The 23505-nt window shown below is 42.7% G+C and overlaps 1 protein-coding gene across 1 annotated transcript in view; it reads left to right on the forward strand.

The window, feature by feature from the left end:
- Nucleotides 1–12323, forward strand: part of slc7a11 (solute carrier family 7 member 11) — a 28887-nt gene extending 16564 nt beyond the window's left edge. The window contains exons 5-12 of the mRNA XM_080416469.1: nucleotides 1905–2004; nucleotides 2394–2438; nucleotides 3199–3322; nucleotides 5506–5609; nucleotides 6414–6510; nucleotides 7347–7496; nucleotides 8293–8470; nucleotides 11671–12323. Coding sequence (XP_080272595.1) covers nucleotides 1905–2004; nucleotides 2394–2438; nucleotides 3199–3322; nucleotides 5506–5609; nucleotides 6414–6510; nucleotides 7347–7496; nucleotides 8293–8470; nucleotides 11671–11726 — 854 coding nt within the window. The 3' untranslated portion in view covers nucleotides 11727–12323. The remainder of the gene's footprint in view (nucleotides 1–1904; nucleotides 2005–2393; nucleotides 2439–3198; nucleotides 3323–5505; nucleotides 5610–6413; nucleotides 6511–7346; nucleotides 7497–8292; nucleotides 8471–11670) is intronic.
- Nucleotides 12324–23505: the final 11182 nt, after the last annotated feature.

Raw genomic sequence — 23505 nt, forward strand, 5'->3', positions numbered from 1 at the left:
CTACTCCACTACACCTCAGAGGCAAATATTGTACTTTTACTCCACTACAATTATTTGTAAACTTTAGTTACTAGTTACTTTTCAAAAATAAATTATTATTACATTATGAAACATACATTAAGCCCTATTTTATACGTAGGCTATTTGAATATGTAAATTTTGAATTCTGGACTAATTCTGGAGTATTGGTACTTTTATTTAAGTAAAGAATTTGAGTACTTTTTCCACCACTGTCTGTGAGCAGAGAGCTTTTGTCTCCCCCGTGTCTCCTGATATCATTATATCACATTATTAATGCTGCTCCCATGGGTGGTGTAATGCAATTTTCCTCAGCAGTTTGCATCTCCTCCAAGTTCGTCGTTTAATTAACAGTGAGCCCATCCATGCCCCAATTAATGAAAATGACAACAATATGCAAACTAGGTGCAGCAGATAGGAACTGAACTGCATACAATCAGGGGCGTTGGAATGGAAATTGACATGGGGACACACATCGGGGGACGCATTCATCCGACCCGTGTGCGCGCGCACAGCGCACACAGGGCACACAGGCAAATGTATTCATTCTTTTTCGGGTGGGTTTTTTATTATTATTATTATTTAATTTTTTTGTAACTTTATTTCGGTTAATTCGGTACAAAAATGGGATTGACGGGGGACTGGACTGATTTTTATTGATTTTTTTAAATTATTATAACTATAACTGTTCTGAATTGTGGGGGGACACAGTGTCTTTTAATTAAACAGGCGCCGGCGCCACTGCATACACATCACATTACTACATTTTAACCACTTATTAGTTGTATAGAGGAATAGAGGAAATATCCAATCCACAAGCTCACAATGCTGTCACATTGCAACACGTTGTGATATTGTAGATCAGCTATTTTCGCCATTTTGGGGGTTTAGCATATACATATATATATATCTGAGTCAAAGTGTTGTGGGCTTTGTCAGAGTACCTGTTGTACCCGTCTCTCTGTGTCCCTTTTGTGCCCATACATGGATATATCTGTTTCTGTCTGTCTACCTGTGTCCCTTTTATGCCATATGGAGATATCTGCATCTGTCAGTCCTAGCTTGTCCCTTTATGCCCATATATGGAGATCCCTGATGTCATCAGTATATGCCCATATTTTTGGAATGCCCATATATGGGCATATTGGTTGGATCAGCAGTTCTGGGCAACTGGATATCCAAAGTTCTCGGGCACCTCACTCCCTCGAGTGAGTGCGCCGAGTTTGATGTCGGTCGGTCCCGTATATGCAATTCATTTGCACTCCACCAGGGGGTGGGGTGCCCCACACTTTGAACACCACTACACTAAGGCATCCAGTATAACCAATCACACCCTGCCATCCTTGTTTGCCTTGGTCTGTAATAATCTGCCATCACACATCACAGCTCGTGGTGAATCTATTCAATGTTATCTTCCTGTTTCCAACCTTTTTTGGATCAGGGCCCACTTGAAAATCTCGAAGGTGTTCGCGGCCCACCCATCTGACACATAATGGCTTCATGTGTGAGAATTGTTAAGTTGTGAGTTTGAAGAACTTGGAGTAGATGATAGATCAGTTTAATGGCAGACTTGGTTGGCTCCTGCTGAGCAATAGAACAGTCCAGTTGATCTGTTTTATGGTTATGAGTATATATTTTTTTACCATTATGATTGTTTATTATAAGATAGCCTTCCTGTTCTGAGCTCACCTCACGGTTATCATATTATGGGCGCTTGAAAAGGCATACAAATCAATGCCCAATGGTGCAATTGATGTTCTTGTACTCTGTGTGTGTGTGTGTGTGTGTGTGTGTGTGTGTGTGTGTGTGTGTGTGTGTGTGTGTGTGTGTGTGTGTGTGTGTGTGTGTGTGTGTGTGTGTGTGTGTGTGTGTGTGTGTGTGTCCAGGGGAAACCAGAAACTTTGAGAATGCCTTTGACCTGAGCAATGTGAAGTTGAGCGGCCTTCCTTTAGCCTTCTACTCGGGGATGTATGCATACGCTGGGTGGTAGGTATGGTCCACACACCTGCAATTGCCGTGAACACTAAAGCCAACGAGATGCAGCGTCACACGCTGTGAGCTTGTAAACGGGCTATTTTCAGTGCACGACACTGGCACACAACCAAGTATAAGTCCAGCATGATGACACACATCTATACGCACACTCACAGTCGTGAATAGTGACGTCTACCATCACTAAAAACACTAACATAGAGAGACTTACGGTAGCGTCAGTTCATTATTCAGGTAATTCTGCATGTACTGTACAAGGCCTTGCTTCTTTGCTCTCTACACATAATAATACAAAACAAAGGAAGAGATCATTAAATAAATATGCAGTTGACATTATGCTTAGTCCACAGTGTAACTGATATGTCCTTCGTTTCCTTTATCAGGTTCTATCTGAACTTTGTGACTGAAGAGGTGGACAACCCTGAAAGGTGAGAGAGAGAGAGAGAGGGAGGGAGAGGGAGAGAGCTAACCACTTAAGCTCTATTTTATACTTTGTAATATAAAGTTGTCACTCGGAAATAGCAAACATAGCCGATCTACACACTTGTCATTTGGTTCCATTCGTACACTCTCAGAGTTAAATGAAAACAGAGGATTTTACAGTGTAGATTGGAGTCCCAGAGCAACGCATAGCAAACTTCGGGGTCCTTGAGACTACATTTGTATTACATTTAAATTAAATGTTGAGAATCACTGAGCTTTACTATACTGGAAACACCAATCTACACCCAATCTACAAGGTCACAAAGTGTTGTGAGCTTGTAGATCGTCTGTTTTCGGCGAATGGATTTGGTGTACATATAGATACACAGACCCCAGTCAGGTATAGATCCCTGGGAGACCACAGTCACAGCTCACAACCCGTCGCAAGCTTGTGGATCTGCTATTTTCACTACTTATTAAACTGAAATTATTAGATTTTATTAATGAAATACTTGGAATTGCTTATAATTTATGAAAAGTTGTCACTTTTTTGTTTATAAAATTGTTTATATTTTTTGTTTCCTTAATGAAACGAAAAAAAGGGGATATTTACTCGTGACCCATAAAAATTGGTAGGTGACCCGAACATGGGTCCCGACCCACCTGTACAGTGATGTAAAGGGTTTAAGTGGTTAAAACAGTTCAAACGATAATGAAAGTCTCATCATTCTTTTGTGTCTGTCTGTCTGTCTCTCTGGCTCTCAGGACGGTGCCGTTGGCCATCTGCATCTCCATGGCCATCGTGACGACCTGCTACGTGCTGACCAACGTGGCGTACTACGCCGTCATGTCTGCCGAGGAGCTGCTGGCTTCACCGGCTGTCGCCGTGGTAACACAATAATAATAATAATATTAATGATAATAATTAGTCGATACCCGCCATTCCCACCCACCGTCCATCCGGGTTGTGGGACTTTAACCATGACTACAGATTGATCCCATATAGTCTGCGAGGACCATTCAGAAAAAACGTTAATAAACGGCTTACATTTGGGAAAAGTTTAAAAATTTGCTTTGTCACAGGATAACAATACATGTTTATTTATAATGCACTTTATATTTGAAGCAAATCTGTGTGCTACTGTACAAACAGGGTAAAACATTCGCATAAAACATCACAAAAAAGGGAAGATGTAAAATAACATCAGAATAGCCTTCACATTAAGTGTGGTAAGTTTCATTTGATTTTGAGGTGTTTCTCAAGATAAAGCCTGAGCAGTATCAGACTTCAATAACAAACACGAATATGCCGATAATATCAACGGAAAAAAACATGTAAAAAATATATTTGAAATCCTATGAAAGTCAGAGTGCCATTGGACCCCTACGTGTCAAAAAGGCTGATATGTGCCTGTAACGTCCGGTGTAAACAGGGCCTAGGCATCAACTTGCCCACACTTTACAATAAATAAATGATGGTTATTCCATTATAGCTCCATTGAGCCCTATTTGGCCACCCACTTGAACGGGAATCCGATGCTTCAAAACACACGTCTGGACTACCACTTATTAGCACTGTTTACTCCTCAAGGAAGGTGCTATCACCGCCTTCCTGCACTTAAGGTGTCATCATTAGTGGACGGCGCCCGACACCTCGACTTCCCATCACAAAAAAAATAAAAGCAGCTAATGTAATTGTCAGCGCATCCCTGCTAATGCTAATCAGATCACACACACACACACATTCCCTAATAACAGCACCTTAGCTTATTAGACAGAAGGCGGAGTGCTATGACTGCTACTGTACGAGCCCGCGGGGTTGGTGTGCTAGACTGGTTCACTAAAGAACCCCCCCCCCCCGATCGAATCACAGCCGTTTTTTTCCTCTAACGCGGTTAGCTTTATTGCGCTGTATGCGGTGAGTGATAAGATCTGCCTTAAGAGAGGCGTTAAGAGCATTTATCAGTCCTTTTATCAGGGAAGGGATGGGAGGGCATTGCTGCGTGCCGTGCTGTTCTCTCGTATATATATAGCCAGGAAATAAAAGTCAGCATCTCAAACTGGTTTTGGATTGCAAGAACTTGATTTGAACTGCAAAAGAAGAAGGAGGAACAAAGCCTGCATGGAAGGCGAAGGCAAACTTTGCTGCTCATTATAAAGCAATATAGAACCGTCGTTAGGACGGCGTAGATGCATTATGAATGCATTATACTTGAACATGATGAGATGCAAAAACTTTCACATTATGCAGGCTCTGTGTATAACTAATAACACTATCACAGGAACGGCAGCCTCACAATGCATACCATTATTGACTCATAATGGCATTTAGTTCCCTGTGTAATATATGAACTAAGAAATGCATATATATATATATATATATATATATATATATATATATATATATATATATATATATATATATATATATATATATATATATATATATATATATATATATATACACACACACACACAATACAATTTTGGCCAATGAGTTTGAATAGTGGAGAGTAAGTAAGGGGGAAATAGAGAGAGTGAGATGGGGAGTGACACGCAGCAAAGGTCGTCGGGCTCGGGAATCGGACCTGCAACTGCATTAGAGCCTATACTGTATGCACCTTAACAACTAGGCCATCGACATGTTGAGGAGGACAGGAGCGGGCGTCGCGCCGCTCAGGACGGGCACTCGCTCCACTCGGTCCTCGCTCAGTGTCAAGTCTGCTTCTGACGGCGTTCCTGCCTAGTTTGTCGTTTTTACTGGCGCGTCTACGTATTACGATCTTGTGAGAACGCACAACTACATTTCACGTCATGCATGTCACTGCATGTCACGTGACGCGTAACTACCGGTAACATTGAAAATGTGACGGCAAACGTCTGGAAATGTTCTAAATTTCAATACAGCAATGCGTTGATATAAAAAAGAAAATGTACGAAATTTGCACTGAGTATGTACTTTGTCCACCACCGGTTGCAGCTGAACTCTCTCTCTCTCTCTCTCTCTCTCTCTCTCCCCCCCCTTCCCTCGTATTGTGTTTTCATTGTGTTTGCATCTCTCTCTCCTCACAGACGTTTGCAGAGAAGCTGATGGGGAACTTCTCCTACGCTGTGCCCGTCTTTGTGGCCCTGTCATGTTTCGGCTCCATGAACGGAGGTCTCTTCGCATTCTCAAGGTCAGTGGTTCTGAAACTTCAAGGACCCCCCAAATTGCTCTGCATTTTCCCGCAGACCCCCATCTGAAAAGATGATGTGCCATGGACCCCCATAAGATTTGTTCTGTTAAACAGTTTCAAGATTATTCCACATTTATTCAAAATGTTCAAAAATCGCATCACGTGTTGTGAGATTTTTTATTAGCCTCAGCATAAGACTTGTATTTGTATCTTCTAAAACCCTTTTTATATTCTTCACAGAATAAAAACGTAAACCAGCGAGGCTTATGAAAGAATTATAGAGTAATTAAACTAAATCGGCAAAATGAAGCAATTAAAACGCCTGTGAGACAAATGAGAATTCAAAGGAATAAAAACAACCATTAGAGACACAATAGCCTGCTGGAAAGAAACGCACGTACACACTGTGACATAATAGTTTGTAAAGGTTTTCATAAGTGATTTAACTCCCTGTACTGCAAAGCAATAACGCTAAGCCTTCTGTTGACAATCCCATATATTATGAGATTCATTTCCAGCAGGCAGGCAGGGTGGTGGTAATAACTCTGTTTCAATCATACAGGTTAAGGATGAGGGAACTTAATAGTGTAGCATATTCATTTTCATGTTCATTTGCTTGCACTCGCTTATTTGTTTGTTTGTGTGTGTGTGTGTGTGTGTGTGTGTGTGTGTGTGTGTGTGTCTCTCTCTCTCTCTCTCTCTCTCTCTCTCTCTCTCTCTCTCTCTCTCTCTCTCTCTCTCTCTCTGTGTCTCTCTCTCTCTCTCTCTCTCTGTGTCTCTCTCTCTCTCTCTCCTCCCTGCCAGAATGTTCTTTGTGGCATCACGCGAGGGCCACCTACCCGAGGTTCTGTCCATGATTCATGTTAACAGACACACTCCACTGCCGGCTGTCATCATACTGGTCAGTATTTGACAAACGCACGCACGCAACCAGTAGGCCTATCAGACTTATAGCATCTTCTGTAGGCCATATGCATTATTTATTATACACACAATTACTATTACTGCTACTACTACAACCACAAATACTAATACTGTAGGTCAAAACTTAGAATATGATGGACCGTGTATGAAATGCGGGAGAGCTTTTCAAGGATCTAAAGAATCAAGAAGGGTTTTATTTGCCACATACTTACAGTATACAAGTACAAGCAGTGAACTGTTGGTGGAACCGCGCTAACACTGCATGGTAACAGTAATAACAAAAAGTAAGAATGGTAAGAGACACATGTAAAGTATAGACAGACAGGCAGGCAGGCAGGCAGACAGGCAGGCAGGCAGACAGGCAGGCAGGCAGACAGGCAGACGGATAGATGTTGCCATTATTGTTTTATCTCACTGTTTCCAACTGTTTAGGTTAAGGACCAATTTTTTGGGGTGGCGAGTAAATATCCCTTTAGTTTTTTTCGTTTCCTTATTTTTAATGATTATTTAATTTTTTTTTTAAATCCTAAATTAAAAACAAATTCAAACTTTTTTCAATAGAATCCCATAGATACATCAATAAAATTCTTATTATTAATATAAAAGTTATGGAGTAAATAAAAAACATTGAAGAAGTACTGAAAATAGCAGATCTACAGGCTCACAACGCGTTGTGAGTTTGTAGATCTGCTATTTTCACTAGTTTTGGGTCCCAGGGAGACAACAAATGTCTCTTTTGGGTCTCGAGCTAAAAAGTTTGGGAACCACTTTTTCATCTTATGTGTGTATGCGTGCGTGCGTGTGTGTCTACAGTACCCTATGACGGTGCTACAGGTTTTCGTGGGGGACATCTACAGCTTGTTGAACTTCATGAGCTTCCTGCGGTGGCTGTTCATCGGCGTGGCGGTGATGGGACTCATATACCTACGCTACACCCAGCCTGACCTGCACCGGCCCTTTAAGGTCAGTAACGCCACACCTACACCCAACCTGACCTTTAACCTTTAAGGTCAGTAACACCATAGACATATAAAGGTAGACGCCTCCTTCGGCTCTGAAGCGTTCGTATCTCGGGTGCGCTTCCTTGTTCCGCAGGGCTAGCCCATATAAGGCTTGGGCTAGCCTTCCACTTCCTTCCGCTTCAGCAGGGCAAGCTGGAAACTTCCGTGTGCGTCACAGAAGGGGGCGTTCGGTAGGCCAATCAGAGGCAGGTGGGGCGGGTCTTTTCTTAAGAGGCAGCCGCACAGCAACTAGACACGCTGTGATTGGCCAGTAGTTAACGCGATGTGATTGGTCAGTAGTCAAACAGCCCTGCGGAAGAGCCTTATATTGAGATACCAGTGGCTACAATGAACTGCAGAGGCCAATGAGGTATCTAGGTTTCTATATCTATGAGTAACACCACACCCACTGTACACCCAGTGCCGCACCGCCCTTTTAAGGTCAGTAACACCACAACAGTTAATCGAAGTAATCAATTTAATGTATTATAAAATAATAATTGATTATAAGCAGATCTATAAGCTCACAATGCGGCACATTGCGACACGTTGTGATCTTGTAGATCAAAAAATAATAATAATGACACCGTGGTACCACATGTAAAATAGGGTGTAAGTAGTTAATCAGACTAATCCATTGTATTGATCATTACAAAAAAAATCTATTAGAAATGTTCTGTATCGATTTGTTGCAGCCATAACTGTCTGTCTGTGTGTCTGTCTGTCTCACTGCCTTGCGTCCTCTCCATCTTCTACAGGTACCGCTCTTCATCCCGGCCATCTTCTGTCTCACCTGTTTCTTCATGGTCTTCCTGTCTCTCTACTCGGACCCGGTCAACACGGGCATCGGGTTCGCCATCTCCCTGACGGGCGTTCCGGCCTACTACATCTTCATTGTGTTCGACCGCAGGCCCAAGTGTATTCAGAGAGCTTTAGGTGAGTGCTCCTCAAACCTTTTCATGTTAGGGACACTCAAAGTGCATGTATTTGGCCGCACACCTACATTTGCAAAGAGTTTGTGTCAGGGACCCCCATAAGAGAAGATTATAATTGTTTTGCCGATCTACAAGCTCACAACAACACATGTGGCGTGAGCTTATAGATTTATGTATTTCTGAATAGCACAACAATTCAATAGGGCTTAAAGGACCATTTCACCCCTGGAAGAAGTTTTCGGTCTTTTAATGAAGTTTAGGAGTCAAGAAACAAGATCCTGGGTTTTTTTTGGTGAATAATCTGTGTTTTTAGATATCTAGTAATCTTCGCATTCTTCGTGACGTTATTTGCGTCATGAGAGATATGTCTCATTCCTTTCCGCACTACATGTTGTCTTGACGCGTCTCAGTCAGACCAGCTCCAAACGACAGCCCCCGTAACACTTTGTTCAACCTTCTTTCGCCACTCGGCCACTCCCATTAGCTGCGGCCAGCGGGCAAACCCCCTTGCAGAGTGAGGCATTACTTTACCTGAGTTATCTTCTGATAGTTGTACTTGAATGTTGACATGAAATAATAATCCTGTGTAGTGTTTCATAAGCGCAAGCTTGAAAAAAAAATACAGCGTGGAGTGGCAGCGCTGGTAAACAAACACCGTCGCAAAGGCTAGGATCATAATACCAAGGATTCGACAGTGATGTCAATACTATGCGACACGGAAGTAGAACACCAGAAAGATACCAAGGATGTCCCAGTGATATGACATCACTAACGAATCCTTGGACATATATGTAACTAGATGAACGTGCGCGAGTACAGCCAGTGTTGCCAGATATTGTGAGAGAAATAAGCAGCCAGGTCTATGAAAACAAGCCCAAAAGAAGATAACTAGGCCAAGAGCACTTTACCTAGACATGGGATATTACATATTTGAAAATTGCCGATCTACAAGCTCACAACGCTTCGCGACCCATTGTGAGCTTGTAGATCTGCTATTTACAAAAAAATCTTGAGGGGGAAAAAGTGCAAAATGTGGATTTTTTTTTTTTTTCCCATTTACTTTTTATTGGATTTTTCAGAACATGAAAACAAACATACACAAAAAAAGAAAAGACTAGCACATTACTAACAAACAAACCGAACATACAAAACATACAAATACAAACATATAAGGGGAAAATGTGGAATATTTTTGACACATATTTGTTAGGGGCTCCCTGGCACAAATTATAATTTCAGATGGGGGTCTGTGGAAAAATACATGAACATGTTTGAGAACCACTGGTTTAAACAACAATCAAAACATTTGGAAACAAGCCCAAATATCAACTACATTTTAGAAAGAAGCCGCTTATAATAAGCAGACATGGCGACACTGGCATGCTGTTTGGATGTTATTGTTGGAGATCACACCCACATGGAACCTCCCCTGCCACAAGGCACCAAAGCATTATGGTCATTGTAGTAATGCAGCAGTCCAGTCAAACCCTAGTCAAACACACAGATTTCATTATTTTTCTGGCCATAGGGTGCAAATTTGAAATTGTGCTACTGTTATCTACTACAAATACTATTACCATTGAGTGATTGCAGGGGTGAAATGCTCCTTTAAGTGTTTAAACGTGTTCCTTATTTAGCTGGGTACCCCGCCCTTCAAGGACCCCTAGGGGTCCTCTGACCCCACTTTGAGAACCAGTGCTTTAGGTATTGAAAAATACTATTTTCCTCCAGTGCGGAAGTCAAAAGTTCTTCAGAGATTAAAGCTTCAATCCAGGATTTATGTTTAAAGGGATTGTTGGCAACATTAAGCCTAAATTTGAAAAATATCTATATATATATATTTTGCATTTTTTCCCCTCTATCAGCCACTATATAATGATGCTGGGGTGTTTTCCTGCATTGAAACACAGTCCTCTTTCTGAAATCCGTATTTCCCTACTGTTTATGTATGTGTCGGGCCGTAAATTAACGCACGCATGTGCGTCCGTGTCCGTGTGAACTTTTTACTTTCGGTTTGAAAACGCTCTCAAACTTCGTTTTTGAGGCACATAATTTACTTTTCAGATAGCGTTTGGATAGAATTTAGTTGTTTAACTTCATATATGTGGTCAATTTGTCATGAAAGAGCCTATTAAAAATAAAAATTCAGAGAACCGGCAGGTGCGGGCAGTTCCGCGAATTGTATCCGAATAAAGCACCCTATATTCGGCATGGCCCGTTTAGAAGTCTCCTTAACTCTATGGAAGTCCTCCCTGCATCACCCCCTGGTGGTCAGGGAAACGAACTGCTGGAGTTTTTTTCTTTGTTTATCTCTGAATCGCCTACAATCCCTTTAATGAATAAAACATGTATTTAACCAATCTATATATGGTAGAGTATGTTAATACAATATAACTATATAACTAGTATATCTGCAGTGGTTGGAGGTGGTCTCACTAATCCTCCATTGAGACATTTAGACCTTGGGGTCGGGCAGGACAAGTAGGCTACTGGTTGAGACTGCCTGAGTCGCATAAGCAAAATATATCCGCTGGCCAAGTGCGGATTCCCTCTTCATAGAGCGGCAGAAATGTGGTCTCCCACACAGGAGACAGGGTAGGATCATGCTAATTCAGATTTCAATTAGATTTCAGATTGCAGCTTTAGAATATATAGTTTATGCCAATTGGGATACAGAAAATGTTAATGCAAGTTTTAATAATAACCCAGGGATTAACACTACACCCACGTTCACGCTTGGATCCAGCTGTGCTCCTCATGTGAATAGATGCTTTTCTACGAGGCGCATAGAAAAAAGTCAAATAAATAAAATCAACTCTAAACGCGGTTAGCTGTGAGCGTGAGACAGACGCGGCAATTTCATGGCATAGAGCCCGCTTGTCGCTACGCCGGGCGAGATTGCCCGAGCCTCCGTACCTGAACGCTCATCGAAAACTGAATTACTGGGAGCGTCAGTCGAAAAGGCCTGCATTGCATAACATCGGCTCAGTTATACGTATAGGTTTCGGGTCAATTCTTGTCCTGTGGGCTTGATCAGGTTGGTTTTGTATGATGTAGTTAACCACATTTCACGTAAAAGCATGTGATGGGGTGTTTGTGTTGGGGGGAGTGTTCTAGGTCTGTCTGCCTGGCTGCCTGCCTGTCTGGGAGTTTCATATTTATAAATTGTTATTTTTTTTATTTTATTTTTTCCATCCTCAGATTCCATCAACAGATTCTTGCAGATCCTACTGGAGGTGGTCCCAGCTGAACATTAACGTCCGAACCCCTCCCTCCCGTCATCCCTTCCAGTTCCGCCAACCATGCGTCAGATGATATCTAATGAGATTTTGCTGTCACAGACAAATTAATGCTCACTTTCAGAATACAAAAATAAGAGCTGTAGCTTCATCATTATGAGTATTAATAATTCCAGACCGTCTCAGACTCTTCCAGACGTGGACATTCTGACGAACATGTCTGGTGTGTGTTTTTCAGGTTGTGTTACCTGCCTGTCATTAACCACATACGTTTTTGAGCGGAGTCCCTCAGGGCCCTACAGTATACTAGTGTATTTTCTGTTTTCGATCCACAGAAAATATCTTCGATGAAAGTAGCCGACCTACAACCTCACAACGCGTTGCTTTGCGATGCGTTGTGAGCTTGTAGATTGGCTATATTATAACTGGGGTTTAAGTGGTTAAATCGTTAAACCCTGTATACTTTATTGACTGGGGTCCACCAGGGCTCTATCCTTGGCCCACTCCTTTTCTTCCCCCTCTAGTCTACACCAAATCGGTTTAGCCAGATTGGCTATTTGTGCCAAATGTTTGATCGTAATATTGTACATAAACAAAGAAGGTTTTCTCATTAAATGCCTTAATTTTTAGATATGTTTACATTTTCTCCAGAGTCATTAAAACATTGTGGAACTCGTTGGCTAAACTTCACTAAGCGGTTTATAAGTCATGGATGTTTGATTTACATTCATGTTTTCTCTGTGAGACTCCAGGTTTTCGCCAACACGTCTCAGTTCGGTCCATGCTTTGAAGTGCATGAAACAGCAGTGATAATGTAACTTCGACAAACAAGTAACGGTGTAATCAATCAAGTTTCAAGTAGATTCAGTCAACTAAGTATATAGGGTTAAAGTGGTTCAACATGCCAGACCACCAGTATGGTCCTTTAACCTCTGTCTTGGCATCACACATTTTTCACAGTCTTTGCGATCTCATATGGTGTGTGTGTGCGTGCGTTCGCGTGCTGCACAAGAGTGAAGAGACAGTGATCCATTAAATGTGATTGTATCAGATTTTAGATTTCAGTTTCAATTTAGATTTTAGTCTTGCAATGTACAGGAGGCATTATTATCTGTCAGTCAGTCACACACACACACACACACACACACACACACACACACACACACACACACACACACACACACACACACACACACACACACACACACACATTTCTCACAGTGTGAAACAATAAAGTATGGATTTTTATACATATTTTACTCGAATGTCTAAAATATTGATGTGAAGAAGTGTGAAATCATTGTTTATTTCTGTTAAAGTAGCTATAATTGGTACTGTCAGTATAATGGAGATAGCAAATCTGTGCAGTTTATTCATACTCACTGTCTATTGACGCATTTCCAGACAACGTCACACTGATAAGAACCAGGCCGGGGCCAAAAGAAACCGACCGCTCATTAGATGTAATGTAAAAGTGATCACAACACTCGCGTGTAAAAATGCATCCCATCAAACTTTCAGATGCTGTTTTCCTCCCAGTATGGAGGAAGAAGGTTTAGGATGGATGTTTACTGTGATCTCAAGCTCTAGAAATATATACCTTGGTTTATGTTGTGTGTAAACAATTATAGCGATTCTCAAAGCTGTTGCGCGATCTCCAGGCTTTTATTTTCCGTTGCGTTTTGCTAAAAAAGAAAGCCTGGAAGAAATTTCTGGCATAGGAAGTGGGAGTCAACCTTTCATTTCCCCAACCAACCAGAGTGCAGTGGGCGTCGCTCCAAATGTTGTGACGTCAGGGCTCTCAATGCTGCACATTGGGGCGGGGGCGGGCGCACAGATCGGTGAACCAATTGTTTTCACCGGAGATTTTGAATCCGCCCCTCTAGACCAGATATCAGACGCAGGCTAGTTGGCCCCTAAACCCCACCTCCAGTCGCAGAGGGAGCGCACCCTACAATCTCGGCGCCAGAGCCTGCTTGATCGCGCAGCTGTATCCCTTCAAGCCTAATTTATGCTCCGCCGTGCGAAGGTGTTGCTCGCAGAGAACGGCCGAGAACAGCAGACCTCCAAGCTCACAACGGTTGCACCGCGACGCGATGTGAGCTTGTAAGTCAGCTGTTCTCGGCGAGCAATACCGTTGCGGGGTGAAGTATGTCTCGCACAAGAGGAGGTTGAATGAACAGAAACCAACGCTCCCCAAAACAACAGGTTTGGGGAGCTGTTGGGAATTGATTACATGAAACCGGCACCTGCGCGTGTAGTCTCAATGTTTGTAAACCAAACAAATGTCTATGCTGCAGGTCTTATTATATCCATTGACATTAAAAAAAATGGCTGCGACCGCAACCAGTGTGCCATTGGTGGGAATGGAGCGAGGGGTGGGTCCGAAAGCGTTCATCCCCATGCCAGCGTTTCTTAGCTTATATTGACTATCCACGGAGAGCCACGGGAGCCACGATGTGTACACGGAAGTAAACAAAGGGTGTCTGGGGGATGGGGGAGGGTCTCTATCCAACGGAACAAAAATGTTGTAACCGCGATCGGCGAGTGGACGGAAGTGCCATTTTTTGGAATAACGTCACATCCGTCCATTCCTTCTCTCAGAGTCAAGGGATCATTCCTTGTGTTAGAGTGCCCTCTTGTGGGGGCGCTCTAACACCTTTTTTTGTTGTTGAAAGGACGTATATTTACGTCCTTGGCAGGCAAGTGATGTATTTGAAAGGACGTAAATATACGTCCTTGGCAGGCAATGTGTTAATGAGAAGTGGAGCGTTTGTATTACCAGCATCTATATAGCCTCCGCCTGTAGCCATGCTAGCATAGTGCTACAGCATCCATTTGCCTCCACCTGTAGCGATGCTAGCGTAGCGCTACAGCATCTATCTGCCTCCGCCTGTAGCCATGCTAGCATAGCGTGACAGAACTGCAGGTTTCACATTAGACATTCAGACTGCATCAGCACTGCAGGTCCCCACTCCTGAATTTATAATGAAGACACTTAGCCTGGCCTGACCGTGTGTGTGTGTGTGTGGACTGCTGATGCAGATTGATCTGTATTTGGGCTCCCAGGTGGGGTTTTTAGGTAATCCGTCTGTGTAACCCGCTGTCTGCCCGCCTGTCTGGGTGCTCTCTGCTCTCCCTCTCATCTCAGTGCCCTGCAAATGGTGGCTCGATCTATCTATCTACTGCTGATGAGTGCATATGGCACCATGAGGAGCCCTGACTTTAGTTCAGTGGACAGTAACAAGTACATTTACTTGAGTACTGTACAGTACTTTTACAGTTATTTTATTTTTGTGAGTATCTGTACTTTACTCAAGTATTTGTATTTCTGGATTCTTATGACTTTCACTCCACTATTTCTATTTCAAAGTGGCAAGCAAAGTGACACTGACCCAGGGCACAGCCAGGAAGGGCAGAAGCGACCCACCTACATAGACACAATGCAGCAGAGCTAACAACACTGTAGAGACCCATACTAGACAGTCTGAGGGTGTGGAGGGCAGCGATTCAGGAGTCCCGTAACCTCGCGTCACCAGTCTTTCTACCTCGGAGGAAAGCCTGGTATGCGTTACTAAAGACCTGTGTGATCCGGTCTAGGCCACGCCTACTGAAAAAAAAAATCTCTTTCCGGATTGTCGCGATCCGGTTTTGCAGTGCCGCTTTGTTTTGGTTCCCCAATCCCTATTTAAATGGAATAGAATTTCCCCGTGGGATAATACAGACGCTAAATAGTCTCCGGAAAGTGCACTCACATTTATATTAAAAAAATTAGCTAAACTATCAAGGATTTTATTTGGACAGACCTATTTTGGGGTGAAGTCTTTCCGGATTGTTGCGATCCGGTCACCTGATGACGCGGATGACACGCCTGGTGACGTAGGGCTACTTCCGCTCCCGACCGGATCATAGACCCGAAAAGCTTTGATTCCCAGGCTAGGAGTCCTGCACTCTCGCATCGCATTGCACATTTCAAAGACAAATATTGTACTTTTGACTCTACTACATTTCTAGGAAGGGAAAAGGTCGACTATAGTATGAATTAAGCCCTATTTCATATATAGTGAAAATACATATCAGTGGTGGACAAGTGCTCGAGTACTTTTTTGCACATGATGACAACACATGACGTTTACGCTACATTTCAAATGGAAATAATGTACTTTTGACATTTCTAGGAAGGAACTCTTGGGAGCCAAACAAAAATATGTTATGAATAAACCATCTGACCCCTATTTCACAACACACACACACACACACACACACACACACACACACACACACACACACACACACACACACACATCTCAGTAGTGGCTCAGAGCCTTTATAATAATAATTTAGTAAAACTTAAGCTCCTTTCTCACACTCTGCTCCTGCAGCTCCACTTCCCATGTCCCGCCTCCTCGCGTTGTAGTTGTCATGCAAGCATGTAGGAGCTCGCCAATCAGAGGCAGTAACGTAGGACCATAGAGTTATGGTAGGATGCGCAGCTTGTCAGTCACCGCGGGGAGGCGGGACATGGGCAGTGGAGCAGAGTGTGAGAGAGGAGCTTAAGTTTTACTAAATTATTAAAAATGTTAAACGGCATCGCCGATCCGCGCGCTTTAATGCCGCTTTCTCACGCGTTAGTATTGCTCATGTTGGTACCTTTGAGAAATCTCTGCAACTTCTAAGCGACGAGCTATAAGCCCGAGACCAGACAGTGGTAGCCGCCGGTACGAGAGAGCGTGTTTTGAGCTACAAGGGACCCTGGATACCGCCTTCCCAAATATAAAAAAGGTAAACAGGGTCCCGAAAGGGGCTAAGCCCAAGGGTGAGTGAGAAGATGTCAGCCAGGAGAATGATGCTGGTCGGTCACTGCCATCGACACAGAGAGCTCCCAGCAGGGGAGGAAAACTGGCTAAGCTACCCAGATGTCTGGAGGATGGAGATGACTGGAGACGCTATACTGGATGATCTCTCTATGCATGGGTTCCAAAGTTTGACCCTGGCCATTGCATTGATGAAGTCAAATAGAAGACGGCTCAAGGTAGGAACCTTGTTTTTCTTTTTGTTTTGCTGCTTGTGTTGTAGGCTATGCTGTGTGTGTACTAAAGTGAAGCTGTTGCTCTGCTGTAATTTTGGGACCCAAAGATTGGGGTGCAATGAAACATTCATTCACGTTCAGTGACTGTTTCTGGATCTGGAATTGAAGACTGATGTGTATGTCTGTTGTGTTGTTTCCAGTGGTGTAAAGTAACTACTAATGTGAAGAAGTGAACTAAGTACAGGTATTAAAGTACTGTACTTGAGTACAATGTTGAGGTATTTTTACTTTCTTCAGTATTTACAATTTCCAATACTTTTACTTTTACTCCACTACATCTCAGAGTAAAATATTGTACTTTTACTCCACTACAATTATGTGATTGTCTTTGGGTGAGCTACTCCTTTACAGTATATCTACATTGCAGTAGGCCTATTGTTACTTTTACTTAAAGTTAGGTTAAGTGATTTACTTTGGTTAAAATAAGTGTTAAATAGCTCTATATTCTGACAGTACTCATTGCTATAGAGTGTTTGTTCAGTAAAAGGAGTCTCCCATGTCTCTCCAGCTCTCTATTAAACAGAAAATGCATTTTCAGTGCTCTCTCCTGGTTGGCTTAAATGTTGTCAGTCACCTACCTGAAAATGTACTATATTCTGTTTACTAAAGAGCTGGAGAGACCCATGTGACCAAATAAACGCTCTGTAGCAATGATTACTATCAGAATATAGTACTTACTTTTAACCCTTTTAACCAAAAAACAAAACCTTTAAGTAAACATGTGAGTACTTCTTCCATCACTAGTTGTTTCTGGACATGTGGTCACAAACCTGAGCAGTGGGATTAAACGGTTTAATGTACTGTAGATAAACAAGTTTATTATTATACTCAAATCACATGCTAAATGATAAAAGGCAAGAAAAATGCAGTTGAAATAAAATGACTTAACTGAAAGAAGAATAGCACAGACATTGACCATTGGTCAGTATATACAGGGAGTAAGGAAGCTGACTTTTCACTTTCAACAAATGTAAGCAGTTTATTTGTATTTTTGGCACAGGATATGGGATCTGTAGTCACAGTCCCATAGCCTGGATGGAGAATGGGGGAGTGACTAACAGCAGCAGTGCCAGGCAGGTGTTTCCAATCTTCTGTTTGGACACCAGATTTAGTGTATTTAAGTTGGTAAGTGAGAGGAAGGCAGCATGGTTGATGAATTTGAATATAGTCCCATCCAAGCTCAAACATAATATTGTCTGTCAGTGTTGTTAGTTGGTTATTGGCCAATGCAAACACAATGTACACATGTACTAAAAAGTGAGCTATGCAAACACACTGACAGCCAGATGTGTAGACCTATCTCTAGATAGATGAGTGTCTCCTGTCTCCAGAACTCTGCGTAGGATCTGCCAGAACGGCCCAGTGTTCTGGCCAGACTGGGGCCAGCTCAGATATGTCCGTCTCTTCACCAGCCCCCTCATGTGATCGTAGGAAGACAAGTGCTTGGCTGGAATTTCCTCCAGAAACACCAGGATCAATGTATTGTCACTTCTCATCCTGGACAGAACAGAGGGGAAGAGGAACTTAAAACTTAATTTACATAAGTAAAACCTTACATATACCTTTATATTACAGAAACAGAAAATGAATGTCCAATGAATGTTCAAGTCATCTATAACAAGCCATGAAATCACAAATGCTGTGACAAAATATCTTAGTAATATTCTAGAGACACATCAGCCCTATCAATGTCATGGAGCCTCCACCAGCTCTGACATGACATATTCGCCACGGTAGCTAATGTTTGATTCCAAGACCCTTTTATTTTGTTTCTCTTTTCATGTTTTACATCCACAGTAGTTCATTTTGTGACTCCTAATGCATACGTTTTATGAGCAACAGTGACTCAAATTGCTAATTGAGTTGTTAGAAGGCTTCATGCTAGGTAGATTACACCATCACCTTTTAATAAGCTTGCATGCTTCACATGCAAAAAGGCAACTAGATAGAAGGTAGCCAATTTGCAGATTGCTTAGTTGCTTTGTTAGCTGCTGCCTTAGTAAACCAGACATTAAGTTCAGATTGTGAGCACAAACTGCATGAAGATTGGGCCTCAAAGTTAATGCTCAGAATGTTGCAGTGAAATGTCAAAGAAATGCTGACCCACCTGGCCATCTGGATCTCTCTAGAGCACCATTCACTCTCAAGGAAATGATGGCTGATCACACATATGGTTTTTTTGCTGCCATAGATGGCATTTGTAATATTTTCTATGATAGCTTTACCTGGAAACAAACCATTATAAACATTACTCAAACCTGATTCAAAACTACTTTCACATTGTGCACTGTATATAATAGATTAGATAGATGGATGGATAGATCGATTGTTTTAAATACTAATAACGTGACTAAAGACAATCTTTAAGACATCTGCTCTGCTCTGCTCTGCTCTGCTCTGCTGTTGCTTCCGTGTGCGCGGCTCTGCTGCAGCACCGCGACCTCAGAGTGCCTTGTATGCCTTATTGTTTAGTTATTTGTATTGTCCGTGTGCCTATATGTCGTTACATGTTATGATGAGAGCAGTAGCTATAGCTCTGCTGATCCTATGGACTATCAACCCCTGCTTGTCGGTCGAACAGACTCAACTCGACAAAAACATCTGGCGTGAGGACGGCGCGACCAGGATCGCCTGTGTCACTGTGTACAGCCGAGCTGCACTGCTGGCATTACGGCTGCCGGAGCCGAACACAACGGCAAACCACGTTCACCTACCGGTGTTGGATAACATCCCCGCCGAGTTGATCCGAGGAAAAAGGAAGAGGAGACGAGGGAAAAGAGGGGGAATTCGGAACCGACTACGGAGGAGATTCACCCGCCCCCCGCTCCCTTCTATCGTTCTGGCCAACGTGCGTTCCCTGCACAACAAAATAGGCACGATACGGACATACACAAGGTACAATCATGATTTTCGTGAGGCATCGCTGTTTTGTTTCACTGAGAGCTGGTTAAAGCCATCACAACCAGACTCACTCTATGAAGTCCCCGGATTCACTCTGGTACGACTGGACAGAGGTGGAGGGAGGGGTTACGGCGGTGTATGTGTGTACATAAATGATCTCTGGTGTCGATCCTTCACCGTCAAACTTAGGATATGCGATGATCCCAACGTGGAGATCCTAGGCATGACTTTAAGACCCTTCTATCTTCCCCGCGAATTTGGGTGCATTTTACTTTTTCTAGTATATGTGCCTCCTAAAGGGCCAGGAAGAGCTGCACAAGCAGCAAAAACCACTGCTGACTGTGTGCACGGACTGCAACTGCAGTATCCAGAGGCACCAGCAATCGTGCTGGGAGACTTAAATCAGTGCTATCTGGACACCGTGCTGCCGGGATTTGAACAATATGTTAAGGATGCGACGAGGAAAAATAACATTCTGGACAAGTGTTATGTGAACATTCCACATGCATATGTTGCCACGGTTGGGCCGCCTATATTGACCTCTGATCACAACGTTGTGTGCATGACCCCAATTTATAAGTCAAAACTGAAGAGAGGAAAGCTGGAGAAGAAAGTAGTTAGGACATGGACAAATGAAAGCAAGGAACAACTAAAAGCATGCCTGGACTGTACAGATTGGGACACTTTTAGAGATGGTTCATTGGACGAAATAACCACAGTTACAAACCACAGTTACAAAGATTTCGGTGCACTTAAATTGACAGAAAAAAAGCTAAAAACTAAAATGAGGCAGGCAAAATTGGCACATAGACAGCATCTAGAGGATGCGTTTAAAGCCAATAATCACAAAAAGGCGTGGGATACTATGAAATCCATGACAGGAATGTCATCCCCAACCAAACCTATTGTGACAGACAATGAACTTGGCTTTGCCAATGACCTAAATACTTTCTATGCCAGATTCGAATCATTAGGTGATTCCTCTAAGTGCACTGAAATACTGAAGGCTGTAACACCTGCCCCCTCAGACAGAATTATCATCACTGAAGAGGATGTCAGGAGAGTGTTTCGGTGTACTAACACAAGGAAAGCTAATGGGCCGGATGAGTGCAGTGCTTTTCTCCTCAAAAACTTTGCATCTGAGTTGGCTCCTGTGTGGCAACCAATATTTCAAACCTCTGTAGATACACACATAATTCCTCTGTGTTGGAAAACCTCGCACATAAAACCACTACCCAAAATCCGATGTCCAAAAGAACATAAGGATTGTAGACCCATAGCTCTCACTTCAGTGACCATGAAATCACTGGAAAGAATACTGTTGCAACATCTTGTAAGTATAACTAAAGACAAATTTGACCCCTGTCAGTTTGCTTATAAGAAAGGTTGCGGTACAGAGGACGCGGTTGTCACACTGGTCCACTTCATTACAAAACACCTAGATAAGTCTAACAAGAATCATGCAAGGGTGCTGTTCTTAGACTTCTCTTCAGCCTTCAATACAATACAGTCTGATATTCTGGTGACAAAGATGGTACAGTTGGAACTGAATCCATACTTAATTCACTGGTATGCTTCCTTCCTTACGAACAGAGTACAGAGGGTGAAAGTGAACAAAACCCTCTCCTCAGCATTAACTACTAATGTTGGTGCTCCCCAGGGTTGTGTAAGCTCAGCTGTACTTTTCACCCTTTATACTGACAGCTGTCGTACTGAGGAATGTCTGTCTGAATGTCGCACTGACAAACCAGACCAATACATTCTAAAGTACTCTGATGATACAGTTTTGATTTCTCTTTTGGATAGTTCCAGTGATCCTGGACTGCACCAACACAGAGTAAATAAGGTGGTGGAGTGGAGTGATAACAACGCTCTTATCATTAACACAAAAAAGACAGAGGAGATTGTTTTTGGTGCCCCACTAGAGATACACAGATCCCCCATTACTATTCATAGTGAACAGATCAACCAGGTATGTTCGTATACATACCTAGGAGTAGTAATTGACCACCTTCTGTCATGGAAAGACCAGATTGAATCAGTGGGTAAGAAGACAAAGCAAAGAGTCTATTTCCTTCGCCGCCTGAGATCTTTTGGTGCTAGTAGACAGATTCTTCTTTTGTTTTTCACTTCTGTTATTATGAGTGTTCTGCAGTACTGTAGTACCACCTGGTATGGATGTCTGTCTGTAGCCTTAAAGTCACGACTGCTGCAGCAACTGAACATTTGTTCAAAGATTGTTGGACAACCACTTCAGAGGCTCTATACATCTACGTATAATGACAGTATGATAAGGTTGGCAAGGAATATCACTTCAAACACTAGCCATGCTTTGTATGGAGAATATAGGTTGCTGCCTTCAGGAAGGAGATACAGTGTTCCTACATACAATAATGTCAAACTGAAGAGGTCCTTTGTCCATCAGACGACATTGAGGCTTAATCAGGAGTTGTAGGCTTGGGGTAGGCTGAGAGGTGGACATTGCTCTTGTCTTTGTATGTCTTTATGTATGTATTTTGTTTTGTTTTGTTTTCTTGTGTCATGTCAAATGTGTGTACTGTTTATTGTTTATTGTTGCATACATGGCTGCTGGGTCGCAAGACAAATTTCAGTGTGAACTGACAATAAAGTATTATCGTATCGTATCGTATCGTAAGACATAGAGAGACATAGGGTTACGCCCCACATGTTTCGGTGTGCTGGTGCCAGAAGGAGACATACCGATCTAGATAAATACAGTTTACGTGAGAACAAGAGTGAGGTTTGTACCCAGTTGGAAGTCTCGGTGGTGTAGACAGAGTCTCCAGCCCTGCTCTCCTTCCAGCACTGGAAGCATTTCTCTGTACACCCAGAGCTCATCGTGAACGTTGTAGGAGATGAAGGCATCGTATTGCTGAGGAGACCCTCTCTTTCTTTCTTTGGCATCATAAAGGAAGGCCAGGGAGAGGTGGTCAGCATATAGCTGCTGCCTCCTCAGGTAGTGGTAGGTGAAGGATGTGAACAGAGTTAGCACAATCGCACAAGTGGAGGAAATGTAGCACTGGTGAAAGTCAGCATTTGAGCAATCACAAGCGAAAGGGTTGTCACCCATGTTAACATACCTGAGAGCAGGGAGAGAACTGAACACAGAGACATTGATCACAGTCAACACGTTCTGACTCAGGTCCAGCCAAGAGAGTCGAGTCAAGTTGGCTTGAGCCAGGAAATTCAGGGACATCAGATTATTGTTGGAGAGATCGAGAGCCTCTAGGTTTGGAATTGAGTCAAATACCGCTGGCTTCACGTGTTGCCAATTATTGCTCCTTAAGGTAAGAGCCTTTAGCTGTGGTGTGTTTTTAAATGTGGTGAATGTAGGATACTCCGACTGAAAAGGTAAATGTATTGTAAAGCTCTTCAGGCTCTTCAGTGATGGTAAATCACGTACATCACGGTTAATTGGTTCATTAGAATGATTTTTTAAGTGAGAATTTAGACTAAGGGTTTCAAGTTCATCTAGTCCTACAAAAGCAGCGCCTTCCCACTGCACCAACCTACCTGATTCCACGTCTAAGTGCTTGAGTGATTTCAGACTTTTAAATGTCCCTCTATTGAGTGATATAAAGGAATTCCTCTTTAAGTCCAAGAATTCTAGTTTCTGTAGACCTTTATTGAAGGCATCGCCAAACATCCGAATGAAATTGGCATTCATAGTTAGAACCTTTAACTCACTGAGGTGTTGAAAAACACACTGTTTGAGCCTAAAGACGCGGTTGTTATCTAGGTGAAGGTGTGTGAGTCTGGTTAGATTTAAGAAGTCTAAGCAGCCTA

Source organism: Gymnoscopelus braueri (assembly GCF_963280865.1).
Source record: "Gymnoscopelus braueri genome assembly, chromosome: 20".
NCBI lineage: Eukaryota > Metazoa > Chordata > Actinopteri > Myctophiformes > Myctophidae > Gymnoscopelus > Gymnoscopelus braueri.